At 40.0% G+C, this 27,817-nt stretch overlaps 1 protein-coding gene across 2 annotated transcripts; it reads right to left on the bottom strand.

The window, feature by feature from the left end:
- Nucleotides 1–1,015: 1,015 nt before the first annotated feature.
- Nucleotides 1,016–26,265, bottom strand: Aasdhppt (aminoadipate-semialdehyde dehydrogenase-phosphopantetheinyl transferase). Of its 2 annotated transcripts, none has more exons than XM_008829698.3 (6): nt 25,983–26,265; nt 24,456–24,684; nt 9,277–9,398; nt 8,540–8,701; nt 3,951–4,022; nt 1,016–2,633 (listed from the first exon to the last, which is right to left on the bottom strand). In XM_008829698.3, the coding sequence occupies exons 1-6, from the start codon at nt 26,163–26,165 to the stop codon at nt 2,469–2,471; spliced, it is 933 nt and encodes a 310-aa protein (XP_008827920.1). In that variant the 5' UTR covers nt 26,166–26,265; the 3' UTR covers nt 1,016–2,468. The 2 variants fall into 2 exon arrangements, with proteins under 2 accessions (XP_008827920.1, XP_008827921.1); XM_008829699.3 differs by having other exon boundaries at nt 1,299–2,633; nt 24,459–24,684; nt 25,983–26,258.
- Between the last annotated feature and the right edge of the window lie 1,552 nt (nt 26,266–27,817).

The following is a 27,817-nucleotide window of genomic DNA, read 5'->3' as shown; positions in this document are numbered from 1 at the left end:
CATTCTTCAAGACAAATTAAACTGACGAAATCACTGATCACGGGGAAGTACAGAGACGACAGTCATGGACCTGGCACCCAATTATTAACACTCGGAAGTAAAAATTTAAGACAGAGGGAGAAGAGTCTATCACTCAGCTATGAACAATGATTATATAATCTTAAGACTAAATGGAGCAATCAGTGTCAACAGTGAATTACAATAGCTATGTTGGGAGGTGAGAAGAAGAATGTGCCCCACTGGGAAGAGGGAACTTTCTGTTTGGAATAAGGGAGTAATACTTAAATTAGAAAAATCAAATAAAAGCAATATAAACATGCTATTTACAGCAATAAAAAACAAAGCCTACCAGCTAAGCGCTTAAAGTGTTAAATTAGAAAAATCAAATAAAAGCAATATAAACATGCTATTTACAGCAATAAAAAACAAAGCCTACCAGCTAAGCGCTTAAAGTGTTTGCTGTAGAGATAGAAAAAAGCCCAAGTAGTGGTATTTTTCCTTAGAAAAGAAAATCCTATAGATTTGATTTTACAAATTATGTATGTATGTAGTAAGTAACTTGAATAAAAAAACAATCTATAATCAAATAAAAGCAATATAAACATGCTATTTACAGCAATAAAAAACAAAGCCTACCAGCTAAGCGCTTAAAGTGTTTGCTGTAGAGATAGAAAAAAGCCCAAGTAGTGGTATTTTTCCTTAGAAAAGAAAATCCTATAGATTTGATTTTACAAATTATGTATGTATGTAGTAAGTAACTTGAATAAAAAAACAATCTATAAAGCACAAAATCTAGCACGCTATCAGGCTCATAAAATTTCATAACTTATTTTATTACTGACAAGACAATTTTTTCATATCAATATTACACTCATGCAGGGTAACAATACTTTATTATAAATGCTACATGATTTTCTATGCTTTGAATAATTAAGCATGCTTAATAAAATAAAAATTATATAAACTTTTTACTGGGTAATTTTATACAATTTACACACAATTTTTAATGTTAGTAATATAAACAAGGACATTACTTTACTTCTTGATTTTTAAAAGTTACAAGACTAACCCTGAAGACATGCACTACAACCGTGGAATAGATTCTGTCATCTTATTATGGTCTTGGCATCTTATTATGTTCACACTTAAGACCTACTTACTAAAATAAAAACAGATGAACAAGAAAGAGGTCAGAAAAAGGGAGTACAAATAGCCAATAGTAACACTGACATATCAACCTCATTTGTAATGAAACAAATGCAAATTTAAAATATGACATCACTTTTTACTTATAAAGCCAAGAAAAAACATAGGGAAAGGAGGAAAACAAAGCAAAACGTAAAAACAAACCAGCAAACCTTCAAAAACAAAACCAAGGTAAAACCTACAGTTGACTGAGAATACACAGGAGGCAGTTGGTCACACAGACTTTACAAGAACAATGTGGTAATATACACCAAGCTCTGCTTTTTAAGTCCTTAGAACCGGTCATTCCACTTCTAAGAACTCTCTGAAGGACACGATGAAGCATGAACCTCACAGCACAGAGCTCACTGCTCACACCAATGACACAATCAAAGGTTCCAACAGAGAAATGAGCACATTATAGCGCATCTTTCTCCTGCCAGGTAGTAAGCTCCACTTCAGTGCCATTCTCCCAAACCTGCTTTAGCTTTTTCTTCAATAGTCTATTCTTAACAGTGGTTCTTGAAAAAAGTCAGAAATTAGCATGGGATTACATGCTAGTTGCTGAAAAGTGAGGGAAAATCTTTTGGGGGTTACTAGGAAGTCTTCCTCAGGGATAAAACAAATGCCATGACTTTATGAAGGTAAGATGTAAACTCAGAAGTTACAACAGCAGTTTTTTGGACTGAGGCTAAGACGAAAAAAGAAAAAAAAAGCAATTTCAATGCTAATGAGGAATCAGACCTTGTGCTATGTGCGATACAGATGCTCTTGCTTCCTTAAGCTTGTATTTGGACACTGTTACCCAACTGTTATTAGTCATACAAGAGAGTACTTTAGAACCACTAAAATGTCTATGCAGTAGGAATAGAATACTTAGGAACAGTAGATATACAGTTAAAAACAAAACAGCATGTTCCCATTAGTAAAATGTTAAAATAGATTCATTTGCAAGAAAAGTGTGTGGAAAGATACTGAAAGTTTTAGAGTAATTCTCTTGAAGACAAGATGTAAATGTTCCTTTCAGCATGTCTGCACTTTGTTTTTTCCACAGTGCATTTATCACTTAAAGATTTTGTCACCCTTTCTATTAACTAATTCCAATTCTGGACAGGGAGGTAAACATTCAAGTGAGCTAGACTGAACTGGAAATCTTCATTTAAAAAGTACTTGGCTTTTTAAAAATGCTTTATTAGATAAAATTTGATCACACTGGGCATCTGTTTTTCAGGGATTGTGGAAGATCACCACTTTCACTTCTTTGTCTTACTTAGGGAATCGTATCATGACTTGGTACCATTCCGTATTAGAATTTCTTCTGTGAAGCAAAAACAGTCCCAAAATGAAGGATCCTCAGGTGTCATGGGAACAGCAGATGCTATTAAATCATTGAAGTTAAGAATAGTAAACTGCCTCTGGGATGGTTTTGAATCATCTTGAGATGAAACCTAAGAGAGAAAACAAGATTATCTCATTTTTATACTATACAATAACCATATGACCAGCTTTCTAATTAAGAAGTAATTCCATTTCATTAGCATTAAAGCATAGTACAATTTCTAGAATGTTTTCATTCCTTTTATTAAAATATAAAAGGAATATAAAAAAATGGAAACAAGATCTTGAAGTTTTATGCACAACCATCACCTGTGGCATTAGTTTAAAACATACATTTAATGAACCCCACAAATACAAAGTCTGATTCAACAGACATAAGTTAAAAGGCATCCCAAGATCTGAAATTTTATCAAGCAGAAGTATGCCACAGGCATGTGGAGTTGCTATGATTAATTTGCATAACTGCACAAAGATAACAGTTCTTTAAGAAAACATTGTTTTCTGAGTACCTGTTAGACACAACTGGAACACTTTCCACTTGACTTCATGTGACATGCCAGTCAAAACACACACACTAAAAATACTGTATAAAATTACCTTCGGGCTCTATGTAGGTATATTTGAAACATAAACTTTGTGTTGGGTTCTAACCCCAAAGTGTCTCATTAAGTATAAATATTACAAAATCTGACAAAATACAAAATCCAAAACATTTTTGGCCATAAAGCATTTCAAATGAGGACTAATCCATTTGTACTAAACAATACTTGGGGCATTACACACTGCTGTAACAAAGTTCAGGCCTCCATTTTATATACCTAGGCTGCAACATCACAGGATCTATAGGGGAATCTACTGTTGTCAATGGTTACATAGTCATGCTGTCAAACTGTTTTCTAAATATTTATGTTTATACTCACAGATTTGTGTTGCTCTCAAAAATTTTTTTATAACATTTAAGGTATCAAAATATAAAGCAGGTAACATGATTTTATGGTTTTTTTCATGAAATCCCTGATAATCTTAGACTTGAAAATGAAAGACCTTGTAAACGATAATCTAACAAAAACAAAACCTACCATGACCTCCACCCAATGCAAGGTAAAGTACTGTTTTCATCAATAAAAGAAAAAATAACATTGGCTCATATATCTTTTTTAGACAATAAAGGGGCCTGGAGAGATGGCTCAGCATTTAAGAGCACAGGCTGCTCTTGCAGAGGACCTGGGTTTGATTCCCAGCACCCACAAAGCCGCTAACAACTGTAACTCCAGTTCAGGATCCTACACCCTCTTCTGACCTCCACAGGTATTGCAGGACATGGGTATGCTTACATACATGCAGGCAATACACTCATACACATAAAATAAGTAAACAATATATATAATAAAAGAAAAAAGGAAAAAAATTAAGTCATAAAATCTTACATCTTGATGTCTAGATCCATCAGGTTTCCTAAGAGCAACTGCAACAAAATGGTGTTCATCAATTTTGCTTTCCTAAAACATAAAAGTAAAGAGAGATTACAAAACATAAATCTAGACAAGGTTTTGTTGACATCCTCTAGCCCTTGTTTCCACTCTACACATCTATGCACACGTTTTCCTCTAGGAACCAGATACCACAAAGTACAGATCAAGCATTTCATTTCACTTCATTCACTTTTATGTCGTTAGTCTCTATTTTGACAGTTAACATTTTAAATACAAATCCCAACTCCCTTTTATTAATATAAATGTTGCTCATTTTAGGGTTGAAGAATCTTCTTTGTTGTTTTCTGAGACAGGGTTTCACCATGTAACTCTAGCTGGCCTGCAACTTGCTACATATATACCAGGGTTTTCAGAGATCTGCCTGCCTCTGCCTCTCCAGTGCTGGAATTAAAGATGTGACACTGCCCTGCTAGGATTGAAGAGTTTTAATGATTAGATTTAGGCTATGGGCTCTCAAACCCAGTATCACACAGGTTCACAACAGACATTTACTCCTCACTGGTGATGTCTGTGTGTATACACATATATATTTATACATTAATATAAATATATAATGTCTGTGTGTATACACATATATATTTATACATTAATAAATAAATATATATATATATATATATTTTTAGTCAGGCTGTAACACTGGTTTATAAGCATTTAATTAACTATACTGTAGCTCATAATTTCCTCTCACATTTTATTTACTTACTTATTTGAATGTTTTGCATGCATATATGTGTAAGTGCACTTGTGTGTGCACAATACCTGTGGAGACCAGAAGAGGGTGTCAGATGCCCTGGGACTGGAGTTAAGATGGTTGTTAGCCATCATGTGGGTGCTGGTAACTGAAGCCCAGTACTCTGTAGAGCAGACAGTGCTCTTAACTGCTGAATCATCTCTCCAGCACCAGTCCACAACTTAAGCTTTTTCCACTTGCAATCTCTTTTTGTATGAAATTTGTATGAGAAATTCTGACATGATCATAGGTAGGTAAGATAAAACGGGTATATAAATCAAGCATTTACTGATATAAATTATAAATAAACATTTTAAAACCATTCGTTGCTACATGCACAACTTTCTTATTTATTATAAAAAGCAAATTTACACACTAAAGAAATAAATGTCTTATTTACCTAAAACAAAACAATCGAAAGATATATTAACTGGATATTTACAAGTTAAAGAATCCTGACAGGAAAATAATAAAATTCCTAACTTTAAGAGCACAAGACTTTTTATGTAATTTATGTAAACACACTGCAGTTCATAACATACTAAGTCTCACATCTGAGCAGAATCGTATTAGCAGCTTTTCTTGGCCTTTGTAGTACTGCATGATGACATGCAAATGCAAAGAGAACAGCTGTATGTTCAGGACCAAGACTGTAGTGAAGCCATGCAACAATGCATGATGAGTGAATGTTGTCCGAAACACTGTGGAATCATTATGTGTTTGACTTTAAATTAACTTTTGGTTGTTGCATGTTTACAAATCCGTTGACAAATTTTTGTGGGCTTCACATTTAACTTTATGACCCCATATGGCGTGGTGATCCACAATTTGTCTGTACTACAGCTTATGGACAATCATGGTACAGAGGTAACACTTATAGGCATGCCATTTTCTAGTCTTTCCTATACAACAGAGTGGAAAGGGCTTTAAAATGCAATACACACTGAGGCAGTAAAAAATCATAAATAAATAAAAACGAGCTTGATAGTTAACTAGTTCAGTCAATAATACTGAATTTAAAACTTAGGTTTAAGACTTTTCAATTTGTCAAGAATTTTCTGAATTTATAATTTATTAACCATACAATTATTGTGAATCTCAAAATTTCTACCAACTTTAAAATGAATAATAATAATTTATTACTTCCACTGACAGCCCTGAAGACTGCTATGCTTCAGTACAATACACGATTTCCTTAGTACACACGCCATCTTTATAAAAAAAATGAGATTTTAAGCTGTAAAGTAAAGCATTTTAATTTTACTATTTTTCCTTAAAGGCAAACTACTGAAAAAAGTCTAACTCTGTAAGTTTTAACACCTTACTTCTTGATAAGCCCTTTCTTTTCAAAGCAAAAGCATTATTTCTATCTTTTCTTGTCACTTGAAATTTTTCTTAGTAACTTTGCAAATAGAAACTAGTTACAATCAGAGCCTACAAAAATACTAAATTCCTGCTGGAGGAGGATTTTATCAAGAGTATTTTATTTCCCCAGGTATGAGATATACCATTCAGATTAAGTGGACAATCCTTTGGAACTTCTGCAATAAACAAGGGGTTCTTGATTATATATAAGCTGATGTTTTAAGTCTATAACAGTTTTCTAATTTAAATGCTGTAGCATGTACTGCCCCTGCCCTCAAGGAATATTAAGAATGCAAAACAGAATTGTAAAGGTTCCCAGGTAAAACTTGTTATGTCACGTGAAAAAAAAAACAGAACTTCATAAAACATACTGTTTTACAGAAAACAAGATTTAACTTGTGTGCTGGATAGTTTTAGTGTCAACTTGACACACCTGGGTTGAGGGAGCCTCAGTTGGGGAATTGCCTCTATTGGACTGGCCTGTGGCCATGTCTGAGGGGCATCTTCTTGAGTGATGTGGGAGGGCCCAGCCCACTGGGGGTGGTGCCACCCCTGGGCAGGTGGGCCTGTGTTGCATAAGAAAGCAGGCTGAGCAGGGGCCAGGGGAGCAAGCCAGTAAGCAGCGTTCCTCCATGGCCTGTACTCCAGCTCCTGCCTCCAGGTTCCTGCCCTGAGTTCCTACCTTGGGCTCCCTGATGAACTGCAACCTGGGGGATGTAAGCTGAATAAATCCTTTCCTCCCCAAGTTGGTAGTGGTCAGAGTGTTTTATCACAGCAATGAAGAAACAAACTAAGACAACTTGAACAGTTTAGAAACATGAAAGGGGAGTGGATACTCAAGGACTAATAGGGATGACTTGTAAGGACTAACAGGGGTGACCTCTGCACATTGTGGAGTACGTACTGGGAAAGCATGGCCAAACAGGGCAACTGAAGCAAAACATATTATGTGTTAAAACATAAGATCAGAAATAAAACCTATTCTTTAGCAGAACCCCTAGGTAAATGGGCAGTTCTGACACAAATATTTCCTTTTTAAGATACACCGGCCCTTAGTCCTTGACAGTGTCCTCTTACCATGTCCATCAGTCTTAGCTCCCTCCATGGCCCACCCACCCTTAGATACGGGTATTCTCAGGATCCGCTCCCAGATCTTGTTTTTTCTAACTTAAGTACTCTCACAGCTTCAACTTCCAATCTCTGGTTTCAGGGACCTGTCATAATTGTAGTTACTTTTTCCTCCTTGTCTAGTTCTCCATTCCATCCACTACTTGACTTCTTCACTTGGATATTTCAACAGCATCTCAAATTCAGCAACCCGTTTGTTTTCTAGTGTTCTACATCTCAACAAACAGTCCTGTTTGTCAGTGCAGAGCTCACACATCTTTGACACCTCACTTCTTCAACCTCCACATAGAATCACAAATACGACTTGGTCTTCTTAAAATATAAATCTGATTTTTCTCACTCTCTCCTTAACGCCTGTTAAATTTTCTTGAGAAAACCAGTGCATACATTTTATCCCTTCACTGCTAACTCTGGGGGATGGACCTTCTCTGCAAATCATTTAGGGGATTATAGTAAGGAACACTACATTATAATGGAGCCTGTTTGCTCGGCTTTGCACTGCTAACAGGAGAGACAGTGATCACAACCACTTTAGACCATTTCTGTGGCCACAAAGATTGGTCTGGAGAGAGATGCCCAACCCAATGTAGGCCAGAGAGGTCCCACTCCTGGGATTTGAGGGCCTGGAACACAAATAGGATCACTAACTTCATTTTTAAGCAATGAACTAATACATGCAGGAATACTGGGCATTATATGCAAGAACACTAAGGCAGTTGTGTTTCCTGTGAGGCAACACAATAGAGAAACTGAGAAAGCCAGTGTATAAATAAGAGGATCTAGAGAAAAGTGAAGCCAAGGTATATAGCAACCCATGTATAAAAGGCAAGAGCCGAGTACTTCATTTCCTAATTTTAGCCCCTTCTTAAGCCCAGTTTCTGAACCATTCCAGTGGCCAATGCACTCCTCGCTTCAATTTCTCTTACAAGCAGCCATGAATTAACAACAAAAAACAAACACACATAGAAGTCTAAAGTCTCTAAGCTGATCAATGACATCCTAGGAGCCTAAGTCACACTCTCCCAAATCCTTTCATCGTGGTCCAGTTACATAACTACCAGTGGCTGCTCATACGGAGCTTTCTTCCAGGGCCTCTATTTCCTTCCCATTTTCCTTAACTCAACAGGAAATTCAAGAATTAGCTTACAAGTTGTATGCTCTCACAGAATCCCTAACTTCATCTTCAGAACATCAGTATGGGATTCCTCCGGTGTCTAATTTCAATAAATACCACCCCAGATAATTCTGGTATATATGCACAAGTATCAGAGTCTTAAAAAAATTATTATAAATTTCTTACCTCAAATGCCCATTCTTTTTCTTCTTCCCCATCCAGGAACAAACGTGTTTCTTTATAAACCTGGCCAATATCCAAGTTTAACGGAGATACATCAAACTCAAGCCGCTGCAATTCAAATCCCAATCCAACACCAATGGCTTTAATGAAGCTTTCTTTCAATGCCTAAGAAAGAGAATTCGGTAGTTAAAACTTTTCATAAAATTTACAGTGTTAATGTATTTGGATTTCTAACTCTATGTTATAACTCTAAGCTTTAAAAAAAGATTTTTGTCCATTGGAAACAAATCATCTATGTGATGTTAAGTTAAATCATTCACGATCTCTGTGTCTCCTTTCTCTCAAGTGTAAACTATAATGACCAAACAGCACCATCCTCAATAGGGATATGAGAAATAACTAAATTATAAAGAGCTGAAGTGATGTCCTCTGGTAATTAAGACTCATGTGTATGAGTTTAAGACAAAAAACATGATCATAAGTAATGCTAAATAAAATGCTTTACTTTATAGATTTGAAAGTATCTTCTAATTATACATTAATACTGGTTAAATTTCTCAAAAATTAATGTTGCAATAATATAAAATATGCATAAAAAGAATAAAGTTCTCAAGAAACTGCACATTAAACATTATATGGTACTATTAGGTAATCAAAAAGGCTTTCTCACTTGTATTTCTAGTGAAGATACTGGAATCATTACAGACTATGACTGTGAAAAAGTTACAAAGAAATTATACCCAATGCCTGTAAAACATATCCAGCTGAGTCCATTCATCATTAAAGCTTCTGATTGTTTCCCACTCCTTATTGGTAAACTTTCTTTTCATAATATGAAAGAATTCTGGAATTGAACCACGACCTGTCAAATCAGAGAATACAGAATTTAAAATAACTATTCAATTGAAAAAGAAAGGAATACTTTAGAAGGGCTATGTTATCGCTTAACTACTAAAAGCAGCAAAAAACCAAAAACAAAACAGAAACAAAAACCAAAACCCAAAAACCAGAAACGAAGTTACAGGCCAATCCATTCAGAAACAATAATCCTAAATGAGCACTTGCCTAGCATGTGGAAGGCCCTGGATTCAATTCTTAGTACTATAAACAAGCAGTAAAAGAAATAATCCTTAACAAAATACCAACAAATCAAAGTTAGCTGGGACAAGCATGGGTTAGCGTAGAAACCTGTGAAATTGTGAATTAATTCATAAGGAAGATATTGCATAGGACTGTCCCCCAAAAGGAGGCATAGGCAGATGCCTTCTTCCCAAGCTTGGTTGCACCTGCTTGCCTAGGATCATCACAGCTAAGCTTGTTCACTGTTACTCTCAGCAAAAAAAAGAACGGGCAAAGACAGTCAGCCACACCTCCCACTCAACCATCTGGCTCTAGCTGCACAAGGGGGAGGGGCTAAGGGAATACAGAAAGGAGAAGGGTAAGCTCGCTCACCATCAGTGCAGCTGTGGACAAGTCACTATCCACACTTGGATGCAGACAGTCCATTGTGCCCTTAGAAGGGGAGCACCCACACTCCTAGAAGTAAACCCTCGCCCATGGCTCTGTAAGCCAACTCCAATAAACGCTAGTTTCCCAGACTGCAGTTTGGTGAAACTACCTCAGTTTGTCGCAGGGACCAAAGGAGAAGCGGAGTGGACATTGTTTACGCTTCCCAGAAGGAATTTTAGCTACAGCAGAAAAACCTTGTTACAAAAATGCTAAAAAATGTAGAAATACTTAGCAATCAAACCTGTTACAATTTTAAAATAACTGAAAGGAAATTTCCTATCTTTGACAGAGTATTTCTCAGAAATACAAAGAAAATACTCATTACAGTTATGCTATTTGGGGGTTTAAATTTTGACCCTGCTGTATTACTGGGGGAAAAGGAAAAGTCTTATAATTGTTGGTAACTGGAAGGCTACTGAACAATATTATGAACACTGTTTATTCTAAGTTATTCTAAGTTATAATATACTTATTTCTCTGAAAATAACTGCTTAAAGCATACTTTCTATGGGGCTAGAGAAATGGCTCTGTGGTTAGGAGTGCTTGCTGTTGTTCTTCAAGAGGACCAGAATTTGGTTTCCAGCACCTGTGTCGGGCAGCTCACAACAGCCTGTAACTTCAGTTACAGGGGCTCTGAAGCCCTCTTCAGGCATCTTATGGCACCTGTACATACAGAGCTTATGCTCACATATAGACACACACACATACATTTTTAAAAGTAATGCTTTTTAATATAACTTCTTCAAATAAAAGTAGTATTTTACACATGCTGCCATGAAATAAGCTCATTTGCTAAAATCTGAGATACAGGTTAGCAAGAACATTCCAAAGACAAAAATATACTGCAGAAATACTATACCAGTATTACGAATACTGGTACACTTAGTTTTTAAGACTAGGCCTGAACCCAGAGGACATTCTTTCTACCAGATATCTCTTGGAACTGTCTCCTGGAACTGTGTCCTCAAGTCAGGTCCTACCCACGATTTTATTCAATATGGTTTCTCCAGCTTCACCCAGGGAAGTATAAGCTTGGCTCCATGTTTATCTTAACATAATAACATCCAGCCTTTACACCCCTAGTTCTAAAACATCTCATTCACTCAAGGTCATGCAACTTTCCCAGTCTTCACTGTAGATGGATGTAGTCTTTCAGGGCTTTGTTATGTTAACTCTCAAGCACACCCATATTCGTTATTTTTTGGATGGAGCACCAAATTGAGGTTGTCAAGGAAACGAGAACAGGTGGCCAGGTCACAAGACACAAGAGGTTATGGTTTTGCTGGAGTTAATTAAACGTCATTACTTCAGATTATGTCCATTTTATAAAAGTCATTCCTATAATATGTTAAAGAGCACTCCAAAAATAAATGACAAATAAAGGATACAACTTAAAAGGATTTTGTTCACAGAACCTAAGCTACAAATTAAAATACATGGTAGGCCTCTTTGATTTTTTAAAGATATCAGAATTAGAGTTTAGAAATTAGAAAACTTTTTATAACTACAAATACAACACAACTATGAATTGAACTAATAGGCAAAAATAAATGGATCGTAGTTCTTGGCATCCTATGTTCACAACCTAAGCAGCTTATTAGAGAGAGCGCTTGGGCCTCTATCGATGAACTATAACTACTGGAGGAGTAAGTGAATGCTAATTGTTTGGCTTACTACTTCCTGACTGTTTTGTCTTACATCCTGGACTTATGACATTATATCATTTTCCTGAAAACCTTCTGAAGGTTAATCTCTGTGCAGACTACCAACAGCATATCTATACCAACTTTCATTTCTAAAATGCCCATCTCCAAAATGTGGCATTTCCAACCATATGACTGCAAGTTGTTAGGTGATAGCTTCTGCCTCACCCTCTATGAGCATTTCTTATGGGGAAAAGTGGGTCTGGAACAAAAAAAGTTAAGTTCTTTTATAATGCATTACAGGCACATAATCACCAAATCCCCCCCACAGAATTCAACAACTAGAATTTCATGATGATCACATTATTACAATCAAGTGGTAGATATAGGAACATCTTCAGAATAGACTCTTCCTTCATAAGGTTTACAACTTTTCCTACCTTAAGCATACTATCTCTCCCATAGTAACTCAAAGTTAGAAAACATTACAAATCAGTTTTCCCACAAAGATGTTAATGATTCCCCCATAGCTCCCACTTCAATAGTGAAGACAGTCTTAGGAATACTTATGATCCTAAAATTATACGACGTATGTTGTGGTGGTTATGAGAATGTCCTCCTATAGGGTCCAAGTAGTTGGACATTTTGTCCCTAGTTGGTGGCATTGTTCTAGGTGGTTTTCGGAAGCGTGGCATTGCTGGAAGAAGTGTGTGTCTGGGGGCAGACTTTGGAGAGTTCTTTAAGCCTTGCCATATTTCCGTTTGAGCTCTGCTTCCTGTGCCTGCTTTAAGATGTGAGCTCTTTCTACTGCGGCCACCTCTTTCCAGCATGCCTCCCCACCATGATGGGCTCTGGAACTGTAAGCAAAAACAAGAACAAAAGCCCTCTTCCCTCTATAAGTTGCTTTGGTCAGTGTATTTAATCACAGCAACAGAAAAGGTAACGGATATAGAAGTTGGTACCAGAGAGTGGGCTGTTGGCTGTGAAGAACCTGACCATATGGGTTTTTAGAGGAATGTGGAAGACTTTGGAAGTTTAGACTAGAAAAGCAGTTGAATGCTATAAGTGGAGCTTAACAGGTCCTTCTAGTAGAAGCCTGGAGGAAAGCAGTGTTGAACAATGTAGGTACAGAAGGAAATAAGGACTTAAGCAGCAACTGGGATATTTTGGCAGACCCTTGCTGGAGTCTGCCCACAGCCTAAAAGCTCGTCTGAGGTTAAGTTGAAAAGAAGTGGACTAATTTCTTTGGCAAAGGAAATTTCAAGACAGCCTAACACAGAAATAGTGGTGTGGCTACTAATGGTTACTGTTATACTGATCTACAATGAAAACGAGAGAATGGAGCAGAAAGAACTGCAGAATGTACAGTTCGGATTGAAAAGAGCACTAGAAAGGTTAAAGCTGGAGCCAAGGAAAGTGGTGGAGAGGTGCCTTCTGTTAAGATTAAGAGCAATTATGGAGAGGCCTAGAGATTACACCTAAACAATGGAAAGAGTACCTTCAGGACAAGACCATTCCCACCTAAGCTTCCAACCAGTAGTAGGAAATGTAGGGGTTTTCTACTCCTAGAAAACCACAACATAGAAAAGCTGTTGGAACTGTGGGTGAAGCATGCCAAAATCTACCCCAGGTTGGTAGCTGAACTTGGCTTTAAAGGCATGAAAGATGTAAGAGTTAAGGGGTCACTGGTTCTTCCTCCTTGGTTTCAGAGATCCTTAAGGCCAGGCAGTGTGCACCAGGGGCATCCCTACATAAAGGAGGTCCTGATAGGTCACTGAGAGAAGCTTTGATGGTGATGTCTGATTGTCTAGCAGAGAGCCCAAGATGTTGGAGAAGCTAGTGCTCTGAGACATTTACCAAGGAGAACTGCATACAAGTGGTACCAACCCAAAAGAGATGTTGCACTCAGAAAAACTGGAGGGGCTGAGCCATCTAAGTCCTTTGGGAAGTAAAGCCACAGAAGTCCGACATCGTTACGAGATTTCCATCTAGTATTTCTCTATTATGTACCCATTCTTCCCTTTTGGAATGGTAATGTGTATTCGGTTCTATTGTATGTTGAAGTATGTAACTTATCTTTTGATGTTTCAAGGGCTTACAGTGAAGAGATCGTTTTGAAACTCAGAGAGACTTTAGACTTAAAAGAGTATTGAAATAGGCAAAGATTATGGGGACTTTTGAAGATGAACTAAATGTATTTTGTATTCTATATAGTTTTGAGTCTATGGAGGCCAGGGAATGGAATGTGGTGGTTTGGATGAGAATTTTCCCTATAGGCTCTAAGTACTTGGGTAATGTGTCTCCAGATGGTTCTGGAGGTTGTAGGAGGTGTGGCCTTGTTGGAAGACGTGTGTCACTGGAGGCGGGCTTTGAGAGTTCTTAAGCCTTTCCATTATTTACATTTGAGCTCTACTTCCTATGCCTGCTTCAAGATGTGAGCACTCTGGTTTCTACTCCCAGCCACCTCCTTCCATCATGTCTCCCTGCCATGAACTGTAAACTCAAACTCTTCCTTTTATAAGTTCCTTTGGTCAGTGTTTTATCATAGCAACAGAAAGTAACTACTACAAAGCACTTTAGATCAAGACAATAATTCTCATCCATTTTCAAGTACTACGTACTATACAGTGTGATCTTAAGAGCCCTATAACAAAAAATTCTTAGTTTTGGGTCACGAATAGATCTTTTCAGTGATCTGGTGCTTACTTTTCAACAGTTTATCAAGAACAACCAGAAGCCCTCGATAAAAACTGGCTTATTCATTGTTTCACTAGTACACACTGGCTCAATAAACAGCATCCTAAAAAAAGTCTAAAAGAAAGTTAAGGGGCTGAGGTGATAGCTCAGTGGGTAATGTTTTCTGTGCAAGCATGAAAACCAGAGTTCAGTCTGTAATCTCAGTGCTGGGGAGGGGAGGGGCAGGTTACAGGGGTAGGGATAGGGATGAAATGGAGGCCGATCCCTGGAGCTCACTGGCCAGCCTCCAGGTTCAGTGAGAGAGCCTGTCTTGAAACATAAAATGACAGCAGAGAGTGATTAAAAGATAAAGCTCTGTTGTTAATGCATTCCGGCATACACAGCATATGTGAGAGCAATAGAATGAATAGCTTAGCCTGGATTTGGTAGATAAATTACAAACTTTGAGTGGAACTGTAGTTTTAATAGAATAATAACCCAAATTCCTACGTTTAAGATATGTCTATTACCTGCAGTGTCATTTTGTCTGTTGGTTTCTTCAAGTTTTCAGTTTCTAACCTCTAAGAAATCCTTTAAATTTTAACCAAATATAAGGCAATCAAAGAAAAAGCTTAAGTACATATACTTCTAAACTGCTTAACATAAAAGACAAGCAGTCACTAGAAAGCAATCACACAACTCAGCCCTTATGGCACAAAAATATCAATGAGCACATTTTCATGTATGTTTGAGCACAAAGAACTCAGCGAAAAGAAAAGGGGATTCTGTAAATACTCAACTACAGTACTACAGCACCACCCTGTGGTATTTTGGGGAAATACTGTAAGCAAATAATGTATTACAGGCTTGCATTACTAAGGAAATTAGAATAAAGAAAACCTACTAGAAAATCCCAGTAGAAAAATAACTTGCCACCCAAAATATCAGCGTAATTATTGGGCATACAAACAGTCAAATTCTTAATAATACTGCATACATTCATGCCTATTACAAACTTCTATTTAATCATTCTACTGAATGTTAAGAAATTAGTAAGTACATACATACATAAGAAAGGCAAAGGATTGAAAAATACATGAACTACAGGTTTAGAAAACTGATCCTGCTTCTTACAGCTTAATCATGAAGGAATAGTGTCAGTTATTAACTGAATGTTCTGTAATGATCAAAATCACATGACTGCAAAGTTTATTTTAAGCAAAGTAATAACCTTTAACAAAATCATCCACAATCAATACCCTTAAGTGACTATTCTAGGCTTATGAAAAAAATTCTAATAGTACCAGAACCTCCAAGTCCATCTATATCACTCTAAGACAAGTCTCCATGTGTATATATTATAATGGCATCTCGATTAAAATTCATCATTGGGCTGTAATGATAGCTCAGTTGGTAAATTACTTGCCATGTTCAATCCTCAGAATCCACATAAAAATGCCAGGTGTGGTGGTGCAGGTTTATAATCCCAGAGCCAGGGAGATGGAAACAGGAGGATCCCTAAGGCTCATGGCCAGCCAGTCTGGCCTAACTGGTAAACTCTAGGCCAGTAAGAGCCAGCCAGTCTCAAGAATGTGGATAGTATTTCTGAGGACGATATCCAACGCTGTCCCTCTGGCCTCCATACATATACATCAGCACATACATGAACACATATACAAAAACCAAAACAACCAATAAAATTTACCATACCTAAAAAAGGGTGGGGGATTTGGGAGTTATTTGGGAGAGGGGAGAGAAACAGTTGAACAATGTCCCTATAAACAAGATTTCTTTAGGATAAAAAAATCAGAAATGTTTCATTTTTAAGCATACACATACACATATACATTACATACAGTCTGATTTCTATAGGAAGAGATAACCTAATATGTACACAGACATAAAGAGAAAAGAAATGTGAGCAAGTGGGGCACGGTGGCTCACACCTTTAATCCCAGCACTCAGGCAGAGGCAGGTGGATCTCTGTGAGACCAATACCAGCCTGGTCTGCATACTGAGTTCCAGGCCAGCTGTGGCTACAGGGAGACTCTGTCTCAAATGAACAAAGTATGAGCAGTCAAGTTTCACAGCCTATATGCAAAGTCTCTTCATCCTGACCAAGAATCCTTTTCTATTTATGTGGTTGGGATGTTTGTGTATGCTTGCCTGTGTATGCACATGTGGAGTCCAGAGGTGATATCAGCTGTCTACCTCGGTCATTGTCCATCCTATTTTTAAAGACGGGGTCTCTCACTGAACCTAGTGCTCAATGATGAAAGGTGCCAGGGATGGTGGTGCACGCCTTTAATCCCAGCACCTGGAAGACAGAAGTAGGTGGATCTATGGGAGTTCAAGGCCAGCCTAGTCTACATAGTAAGTTCCAGGCCAACTGAGGCTACAGAGAGACCCTGTTTCCAAAAAAAAAACACCCCAAAACAAAACAACAACAACAACAACAACAAAATACCAACCCAACCCACAACAGAAGGAAAGAAAAGGCATGCCTCTGGTTCAGCTGAGAGAAAAGCAGTGGTGCTGCTGCCCACCTCTGCTCCTCGCTGTGAGTTCATCCACCTACCTGCTGCTGCGGTTGCTGCTACCATTCTTCACTGGCATTAGAGCCCACCTTCTTTAGTCTTCCAACACAGTTTAACTAAAGACCAATAGCTCTCCAGGAATCCTCAAGGCCTTCAGTGCCAGATTGGGACTGTAAGAAATTCAGCCTCGTGCATGAACTGAACAGCTACCAGATTCTCAGCCTCTCCAGAGTGCAGGCAGCCATCACTGGACTACCCAGCCCATATCTTGTAAATCAGTCCAACAAATCTCCTTCGTAATACATGGTTATTCTATCAGTTTTGTTCCTATAAAGAATCTTGACTATTACAATGAGTTTGTGGTACTTTTTTGGGCAGCCACTAATACATGCACACAATTCTAACAGAAAACTCAACATTTTTACACTCTTACGAGAGTTACTGTTATATCCCTAGAGTCAAAATTTTCAAGTGGTGGTCTATCGCTTCTTAGCTATGATATTTACTTAGGATCTCTAAGAGGTGGGACAAACAGTTGGGGAGATAAAAGAATAAATATGTATAGTCCTGGAACTGCTGAATACTTAAATATTAGCTTCAAGGTGGTGGTGTTACTGCTAAATGTATATCCTCTTTTGTCAACTATTGTACCAAGTCCTTTTGCATTAATCACCCAGCTGGGGAGATGGCTCATTGGTTAAGAGTACACACTGCTCTTGCTGAGGACTGGAGTTCAGTTTCTAGCATCCACACTGGGCAGCCAACTCCAGCTGCAGGGGGATCTGCAGCCTCTGTGGACTCTAACAGCATTTGCACTTAAGTACACATATCCTCCCACAGATACACCTCACACACACTTAAAAATAAATCTTTAAAATGCCCCTGGTATTTAATCTCTGCAATTCTTTGTAAATTCTGGCTATTAGCCCCTGGGTGAAGAATAGCCGGTAAAGATTATCTCCCATTTTGTGGGCTCTTTACTCTGCTAGTAGTTTCTTTAGCTATGCAGAAACTTGTTTAGTCCCATCTGCTGATATCTGAGGATAGTTACTGCTACTACACTGACATTCCACCTCATTCCAGTCAGAATGACTAGCACCAAGAAACTAACAACTAATGTTGGAGAGGATGTGAGGAAAAAAAAGACTTTCTCATTGCTGGTGGGAATGTAAATTAATAAAGCCTTTATGGAAATCAGTTTGGAGGTTCCTCGAAAAATTAAAACTAGAACTACTATATGACCCAGCTATTCCACTCCTGGGCAGCAGACCCGCAGGGAACTTCAAACCCTGTCATAGATATTTGCATCCTCATGTTTACTGCAGATCTATTTGTTGTTTCTGGCTTTACTTCTTCTTCTTTTTTTTTTGGAGACAGGGTCTCCCTGTAATAACAGCTGGCCTGGAACTATGTAGACCAGGCTGGCCTTGAACTCACAGAGATCCGCCTGCCTCTGCCTCCCAAGTGCTGGACTCAAAGGTTGTGTGCCACCACGCCTGGCCCTGTAGATCTACTTATGATACCAAGGGAAGGGAACCAACACAGATTCATGAGATGAATGGACAATGAGAATGTTGTACATGAAGAAAATGTTAAGTATTCAGCTGTAAAGAAATATGAAATTGTGAAATTTGCAAAAAGATGGATGCATCTGGAACACATAATATTAAGCAAAGTCATCCAAACAGAAAGAAAAAAAATTACGGGTTCTCCCTCATACAGATTCCAGTCTCTAATGCACGTTTCGTGTAAACAGCCATAAGTGTGGCCTAACCTTTAGAAAGGAGACAAATCCAGGGTGGTATTAGGGGAGGGGAAGGGGATGCATGCAAAGGAGCACATGACACACAGGGTAGGAAGCTCATTTTTTTTTTTTTTTAAGATTTACTTTTATTAAGTATGAGTGCTTTGCCTGCACATATGTATGTGCACCATGTGCATGCCTGGTGCCTACAGGTCAGAAGAGAGCTTTAAATCCCCTGGAATTGGAGTCACAATAGTTGTGAACCACCATGTGGGTACTGAGAACTGATCTTGGGTCCACTTGGCACTTAACTGTTGAGCCATCTTTCTAGCACCCAGAAAACTGTTTTGCTAGTTTTAACTCCAGTCAGTTTTTCTTTTACTCTATTGTAAACAAATTCTTAAAACTGTGGAAGTATAAAGCCCTAATTCTGTAACTATACAGAAGTTCAGGCATTCATCGAGTTTTGTACTGGGCAAGTGTTTGAGCAACTACCTTAATGTAGTTGTGTGATGTTTTGATTTGTGAGTTCATTACAATAAAGTTACTTTTTAAACACTACCTTAATATAGTTGTGTGATGTTTTGATTTGTGAGTTCATTACAATAGTTACTTTTTAAACACTACCTTAATGTAGTTGTGTGATGTTCTGATTTGTGAGTTCATTACAATAAGTTACTTTTTAAACACTACCTTAATGTAGTTGTGTGATGTTTTGATTTGTGAGTTTATTACAATAGTTACTTTTTAAAGTTTCTTTAAAATATAAAAACTACAGTTAATTTTGTCATATGATATGCGGGCAAAGACCTAATAATTTTGATCAGATTATTTCACTGTTTTTTTAAAAGACGGGACTGGGGAGAAGTGGATTAATTCCCTCAAACCTACATTTAAAAAAAGCTGGGCAAAATTTTGGCCCTTGTAATACTAGTGCTAAGGAAGCGGAGACTGGTGGATCCTTGGGGCTTGATGGCCAGCCAGTCTAGTCTATTTGAAAAGTTCCAGGCCAGTAAGGGACCCTCTCTCAAAATATAAGGTAGACAGCTCCTGAGGTATGATACCCAAGGATACCCAAGGTTGTTCTCTGGTCTCCATGAATCTGCACACATATATAAACACATATGGCAAAAAACAAACAAAAAACTGGAGAGGGGGCTCGGATTTAAAATTCTTCTCTGTTGGAGCTGTAAATTACATCCAATATAGCATTTTCCCCAAATATTAATATACCTAATAGTTAACAGGGAAAATTATTTAAATATATTGTTTTCACTTGTACTGTGAAATTCTGGCTCAGTATGTCTGGAATAGTTCCAAGGAATCTGTATCTATTTTTTTTAAACGGTTTCCCTGTAGCCTCAGCTGGCCTGGAACTCAGTATGTAGACCTAACTGGCCTCAATCTCACAGACATCCACCTGCCTCTGCCTCCCAAGAGCGGGGAATACTTAATAAGCTTTCTGGCTAACTTTGATTTTTTGACTACAATTTTAGAAACACCACTGTAGGGTTCTATTACTATTAAAGACAAACCTGAGACTGTACTGGCTCAGAATCAATTATTTGGATGCTAGGATTATTCTACCCAAGATAAAAAGGCTTTATTGTAGTTGCAAACTTGTTTTTTCATTTTCCAACTAATTTAAGGAATAGTTTAAGAGAAATTAAGGATTACTATCCTCAACTACTTTCTATGGTACACATTAGACTGCAAGGTACTACTGTAGTAAAATAATAAAACACAGTATCTCAGCTCATCTACTGAGGGAGATGACAACCAAACAGCTAAGCCGTAATTACAAGTCAGAGGCACTCTGAAGGATAAGTAGATCATGCCAGGAAGGTCCTTTCTGAGGTGGTTCTGGCTACTGTTCATCCTTCAAGGGTCAGGCAGTCAAGAAGGAAGACACAGAATAACTGTTCTGGATGTTACATTGAAGGTCAGGAAAGACCAGTGTGGACAGAAAACAATGATCAAAAAGAGCAGCAAGAAATGAGAAATGGTAGAAGCCTGAGAATAAAAGAAGAGAGCCAGAGACAAAGTCACTTTCACAGCCTGGGTTCTACTGTATATGCAATGAGAGCCTATGGAAGAGTTTTAAGAAAACCAGCACACTTATCTCAAAAGACCACTCCACTCTTATCTGGAGACTGGACTGAATGGGTGAGGAGGGAGGTGAAAGGGGAAACCAGTTAGGAAAGTATTATAATTTACTGGGCTTGAACTCATGATATTTCTGCTGCTGCTTCCAGAATGCTGGGAATACAGAAGTGTGCCACACCTGGAAACAGTTACTGTAAGTTATTAAAATTAAGGTTAGGATTGCATCTTTTATTTTAAAAGTTTTTGGTTGCATCAACTAATATCCTGAGAAGTTTATAATAAAAAAACCCACAAACATGGAAATATAAAAACAGGGGAAAAGATTTCTTGGCTTTTTCCAACTGTGATGGTTTGAATGAATATGTCCCCCATAGGCTCCAAGTGTTTAGACATTTTGTCCCCAGATGATGGCGCTGTTTTTGGAGGTTTTAGGAGGTGTGGCTATCCTGGAGGAAGCATGTCACTGGGGGTGGGCTTACAGAGTTCTTAAGCCTTGCCAGATCTCCAGTCACTCTCTTGCTTCCCATGCCTGCATGATGATGTGAGAACTTAACTTCTGCCACTCCTGCTCCAGCCACCTCCAGCCACCATGCTTCCCTGCCATGACGGACTATAATTCCCCTGGAACCGTAAGCTCAAATAAACTCTTCCTTCTATAAATTGCTTGGGTCAGTGTTTCTATCACAGCAACAGAAAAGTGACTAAGACACCAACTTAAATATTAACTTACATACTGATCTTTATTTTATAAATACTGTTAACTGAAAAAAATCCTAAAACTATACCTTCTTTACATTTAAAATTCAAGTATCTTTAATAGTAGATAAAAAATTAGGAAACAGAGAAGAACCTGACTAGGAAGTAACATTCTCCCCAGAATTAATAATGTACTCCATTGGACCATGTGCTAGGATCCCAATCTCTTAAAATCGTTGTGAAATGAAATGCACTCAGCAGACATGGATTAGGCAGCAAGGACAATGAGTCTACTCTCTAGGTCCTATATGATACTAATTACAGCTACAAAAGGTGCAAAGGGGAAGTGACTCCTTCAAGATGGTAGTGATACACCCCAAAGCTGACTTAAAAAAATTTTTTTTTATTATTTTTGTGTGTATGTGTGTATTCCCTGCACGTATGTAAGTGCATCTGTGTGGTGCAATGCCCCTAGAGGACAGAAGAGACTGTCGGATCCCCTGGAACTGGAGTTACAGACAGTTGTTAGCTCCCATGTGGGTGCTGGGATTCAAACCGGGGTCTTCTGCAAGAACAGCCAGTGTTCTTAACTGCTCCCAAAGCTGTCTTTAGAGTTAATAATGCCTAGTATAAAGTATAAAGTTTTTCCCTTCTTATCCAAAATGTTACCTTTGATCGTTCAGCAAGACTCAAAACCATTTTCCTGATCAACTGCATCACTTATTCTTAAGTACAAGTCTAATAAATCTCCAACGAAGCTACCAATGTTTAATTCCAAGCTTTACTAAGAAATGATGTATCCAGTCACAATTTGGAAATCAGTGGCATGGTAATAATACCATGCCCCAACTAGACATAGCTCTTCCCATTGATCACTGGGCACAGGTAACAAGCTTTTAAGCAACGAAACACTCAAAGGGAAGGAAAAACCTTAGTGCTGTGATTAAAGAGGAAATGGAACCTTCCATTTCTGATTAACTACTTTCCCATCATTAAAAACTTCACTTAGTAATGACGTATTTACCGATTATGAACTACTGTAAACACTGCACACCAAGTGAATAGGTTATAAACTCTGTCCCACAGAGGCTTCATTTCCAAGCAGGTATTAAACCAGAACCAATGGCCAGTGTAGTTGTGCTGTCTTGTAATGATTAATGGCTCTTCACTAATTTTTAGGTACAGTAATAGCTCCTGTAAAGACTGCTCAGAGCCACAAAAACATGGACTATTCCCCACGTTCACGATGAATCCTTTACAGCAGTTGTTTAAAATAAGCCTTCGATAACTGATGAATACCAGGTCCTTTCCTTGAAGCCATGGATTAGATATAGGTGGTTGTCTTAAATTCATGTTGAAACTGAATTGCCAATATAACAGTACTGTAAGGCCATGGGTGCACCACCCTCATGACTGAATTTATTAACCAGTCTTCCAAGATTTCCCAACATCTAGAATAATGTGCCCAAATAAACCTTTGTTTTAAATCAGCCTCGGGTATTCTGCTACAGCAACATAAATAAACTCAGAAAAATGCAAACATGTACCTTCAGAGAAAATGCAGCTAACTTCAGAAGTTTAAAAAAGTGCTTTGTGTTTATCCACAGAGCCTAGGTAAAAAAAAAACACAAAACTGTTATAATCCTGGTGAGAAGCCTGCTGGGCTGGGTCCCTGCACTCCCAGTCTATACAATACAGTTTGTTAAGAAACTCGGACTCTTCTAGTATGTGTTTGGGGGTGGAGGAGAGGAAACACGACTGTTACAAAATCACTACAGAATAAAGTAATGAAAAGGTTTATGGGCAGGGCGGAAAGTAGCTGTCAGGCAAATACAACACAAAGACAAAGCAAAAGTGGCATGAGATTCTTGACCACTCTGATGCCTGTATTAAGCAGCAGCTTTTAGTTCTTCATCTAGCAAGTATTCATTAAGCACTGTGATATAATAGATGAAGTGTAAGAGATATGATACTGATCAAGTTGTAGCTAACTTTATACAGACCATGGGAAAGACAATCATCCTGATGAGTAATTGAAAACCAAGACATGACGCTGGCGGAAAGGAAGTCTATCTTATAATCACCTACAACAGAAGAACCTAGCTTAGACTAAATGCACACAAAGGGCTTTCCTACAAAGTTCATGTACTAAAGAACTAGAGAGATATACTAATATAAGTAATTTATGCAGAAACAGGGATGTGGTTAAGTTAATTTAAGCCTTCTAGAATGGCAGAAAGGACCACATAAGTAAAAATCCCCCAGTGGAGGCAGTGTGAAGTTTAGGCAGTGCTATGAATTTAGAGAATCTTTATCAATAGCATCCTCCTTAGCCTGTTAACAAAGATAATGGTGCATGCAATATAGAGTAGGTAAGAGGATTCAGAGAACACATGTCGAGTCCTTAGCAGATGCTGCACATCACACAGTAAGTACTCACTGTACAACAGTGAAGACAATGATCACGAAGTAGCTAAGATAAGCTGCAGAGTCCATCCACGCTGTCTGAGCACACTCAACTCACCATCGCAGTTCCTGAAGCTACCAGGAACGAATTCCCAAGGCAACATACAAGTATCTTAAAAAATTTCTTAATGTTTGCTCACTTTTAGTTTTATAAATGTGCTAAAAAAAAAAAAAATACAGCTGTATTTAGATACAGCACAAATGTGTCATTTCTACCTAACATCATACTGTTGAGATTAGCCTGTCGTTCAAACAACGTACTGGTGAATTGTGGGGAATCCTTAAGTAAAATAAACTGAGGTATAATTAAGAAAGAAAATAATTTCCTTTTACTGCTAGGCAGATTGTTATATGGACCAAAGTAATGTAGAAACTACTATGTAGACAACTGCTAATATTAAAAGGAATCTATACTTTTCAGACAAATGCTTTGTCAGATACACTGAGCATTGTATGTATCTATAATGCAGCTCCTGGTCTGCAACTGCCTGACAGTTAAGAACTTGAAATTAAGACATGTCTGTGCCACAAAAATGCACCACTACCTGGAAAACTGGTCTTCATTACATCCACGCCAACTTGTAGTTCAGGTTCTGCAGCAAGAACTGCATAGTCCCCTTGATGGGAGACGTTGAAGTTGAAATTGGGATAAGGATTCAATGAGTCCTTCGCAAGAACCGGCTTTCCTTTTGCAGTTCTTTGCAGACGAATATGATTCCAAGGGATATTCAATTTCTCTGCAACTAATTTCCTTATCATCAGACGACCAGCCTGATAAGACACAGAAAATGTAACACGCACTGATGTTTATTGAACACATAAGCACATTGCTTATATAAAGCTCTTTTCGCTTCTACACTTTTCACTTTTAAAGTATATATGTATTAAATGCATTACAATTATGCAATCTTTAGATCAATTTCATTCCTTTAACCTGTAAACAATGCTAACAGCAGACATTCTTCTGTTTTTTTTCCTCTAAGTATTCAAGTGCACATTCTTTTGCTAACTTTCTTACTACAAACACCATATAGCAGATCATACTACATGTAGTGCATTACCAAATAAGCTTTTAAATTAGTAAATATTGGGGGTTATTTCCTGTCTGTACGTTATCAGTCTGGTCCAGGTATCATTAACATATTTTGTAACACTGATGTCTTAACAGGCACACTGCATACTGACTGAATAGCTTCAGGGAGATTTCAGGCTGTGTCTAGGTTATTGTTATGAAAAACTCTGCAGCAAGCAGGTCTACTGTGCCCACACCTGTGCATATATGTACAAGCATCTCTAGATCCTGTATACTGACCACTTGACTTCAAAAAGTTAGCAAGGCATTATTAACCTTTCTTTCCTCACTCTCACTCTAGAAAACAATCCTAAAATGCACAAAGTAAGCCAATGAGGCTATAATGTACGTATTTTCTAAATTTTCTCCCTCAGTTCTAACACTGATCCTTAAAATTATCAGGGTACCTCAAATTCACTCCTTTCCCACTTCTTACAAATTGTAAAAGAGTATAAAAATATCTACAAATATGCCTTCAAATAAGTAACAATTAGCCCACCTCTGATTCTGTACAAGGTAGTTTCAAGAAACAGCTGTCTCTGAAGTGATGGTAATTAGAGGCTGTATCAAATTGCACTAGAGAGTAAAGGGGCTTATTTTGAAATCCAATTTTCTTTCTTTTTTTCTAAAAATACATAACCAGCCGGGCGTGGTGGCGCACGCCTTTAATCCCAGCACTTGGGAGGCAGAAGCAGGCGGATCTCTCTGAGTTCAAGGCCAGCCTGGTCTACATAGGGAGTTCCAGGGCAGCTGGAGCTACAGGGAGACCCTGTCTCAAAAACAGACACAAAAACAAAGAATCTTGAAGCTAGCCAGGCTTGATGTGCGGGCTGTTATCCCAGCCACTTACATAGCTAAATCAGGAGAATCACAAGTTCAAGGCCAACCTGGAAAATTTAATGAGCTCATGTCTTAAAAAGTAAAAAGAGGGTTAGGGAGGTAGCTCAGCAATGCTCCCCGCTGGCAGCCCCGCGCCCAGCCCCCCGCCCCCCAGTACCATGGCCGCCTTGGCGTCCCGGGCAAACACGAACTGGCCGATGCGCTCCTTCTCCTCGGGCTGGATAGACCGCACAGCCAGCAGCCACTCGGCTCGGCTGGGCAGCCAGGTGCCGCAGGAGAAAGCCCAGCGCACGCCCTCCATGGATGGCAGCACACACAGCCGCTTGGCGGGGAACACCATGCACCTCGCTCAGGCCCACGGATTCCTCAGGCCTCCACTGCGGGCGTCGACGTGGCCACGCCCCCTCGCTCCTCCAGCCTGCGGTGCAGACGTAGACGTGACCACGCCCCTTCGTTCCTCCAGCCTGGGCGGTGGACCCGGACGTGGCCACGCCCCCTAGGTCGCGCGCCTGCGTACCGCAACGGGGCAGCGCCTTCGTCTTCAGTCTCCACCCTTTTTTCTGGCCCCTGAGCATTGGAAAGCCGGGCGTGGGGAACCGGGCGTCGTTACGTTATCCGGCTCCACCCACCTCCTTTCCTCCGCGTCAGGGCACGAGGGCAGGTCACCAAGCCCCACCCCTTCCCAGGCGTCTGCGCAGAAGGGAGCCTTTACGACAACAGGCTCCACCTCTCCTTTCCGCAGTCTATGGAGGGGGCGGGGCCTGACATATGTCATCAGGCTGGTGGGGCTCCGAGCGCGGCGGGGCGACCTCCTAGCCCTGCGGCACAGCGTGACGTTCCGTGGGCGTGGCTCCGGAGCAAATCGGAGGGCGGGACCAAGGCCGGTCCCAGAGCATTTACGCCACTCACACTTGAGGACGAGCTAACGGGACGGCGGCGCAGGCCAATCGCGGCCGGAGCTCTGCAGGCCGTGCCTGGGTGGAGGTTTGCGGTCTGCAGTAGCAGGTGGGTGAGCTCCTGGGTCTGAGGGAGGAGGGGGTGGGTCCGGCTCCGGCGACCCTCGGCTCCCGCTGTGCTGCGGACGCCCTGCAGCCCCTGGACGTATGCAGCTCGGCGGCCCTAGGTCCCCCCGTCCCCCCGGGTGGGCTGCAGAGCTGACCTCGCCAGCCTGGGCCTCTATAGGGCCCGGCTCCCGAGCCCGAGCTCCCCGCGGCCAGTGCAGGAGCCCCGGGGTACAAAGCCAGCTTTCCTCCCAGCTGTACCGGCGCTAGCTCTTTGGATGCTGTTCCCACGGTTGCTCAGGGGATGCTGTGCCCACGGTTGCTCGGGGGATGCTGTCTCCGTTGGGGACTGCTGGCTTCTCTTCCCCCTCGAGCAAAGCCCCTGAGGGCTGGAGACCCGGAAAAAGTCCACCTTGCAGAGGAGTGTGGACCCCGCACTTGATGCTGGACAGACTGATTCAGCCTTTTCCCTTCCTCTTATGGTTCCCACGAAGGACCTGCAAAGCCACCTGCCCGGTAGTTCGGTCCTCGTGAAGATGGAGTTTATTCCGCACCGAACTTCATTCACTTTCACATTTATGTCGTCTTACGAGCCCCTCTAGTGTGTGGACAGGCTCCACCTCTCCTTTCCGCAGTCTATGGAGGGGGCGGGGCCTGACATATGTCATCAGGCTGGTGGGGCTCGGAGAGCGGCAGGGGCGGAGACTCAGCAAGCGACCTCCTAGCCCTGCGGCACAGCGTGACGTTCCGTGGGCGTGGCTCCGGAGCAAATCGGAGGGCGGGACCAAGGCCGGTCCCAGAGCATTTACGCCACTCATACTTGAGGACGAGCTAACGGGACGGCGGCGCAGGCCAATCGCGGCCGGAGCTCTGCAGGCCGTGCCTGGGTGGAGGTTTGCGGTCTGCAGTAGCAGGTGGGTGAGCTCCTGGGTCTGAGGGAGGAGGGGGTGGGTCCGGCTCCGGCGACCCTCGGCTCCCGCTGTGCTGCGGA

The sequence above is a fragment of the Nannospalax galili genome, unplaced genomic scaffold (genome assembly GCF_000622305.1).
Source record: "Nannospalax galili isolate Female #2095 unplaced genomic scaffold, S.galili_v1.0 scaffold854, whole genome shotgun sequence".
NCBI classification, from domain to species: domain Eukaryota; kingdom Metazoa; phylum Chordata; class Mammalia; order Rodentia; family Spalacidae; genus Nannospalax; species Nannospalax galili.
Note: the sequence above shows the minus strand (reverse complement) of the source record. Positions and strands in the feature narration are given on the sequence as shown.

Bases quoted from the DNA above. Each gene is read 5' to 3' on its own strand.
- Aasdhppt (XM_008829698.3), bottom strand. From the start codon at position 26,165: ATGGTGTTCCCCGCCAAGCGGCTGTGTGTGCTGCCATCCATGGAGGGC. The intron at 4,023-8,539 runs GTAAGAAATTTA...TTTATGTTTTAG, and splicing joins AAAAAGAATGGGCATTTGAG to GAAAGCAAAATTGATGAACA. The intron at 2,634-3,950 runs GTAAGATTTTAT...TTTCTCTCTTAG, and splicing joins ATGGATCTAGACATCAAGAT to GTTTCATCTCAAGATGATTC.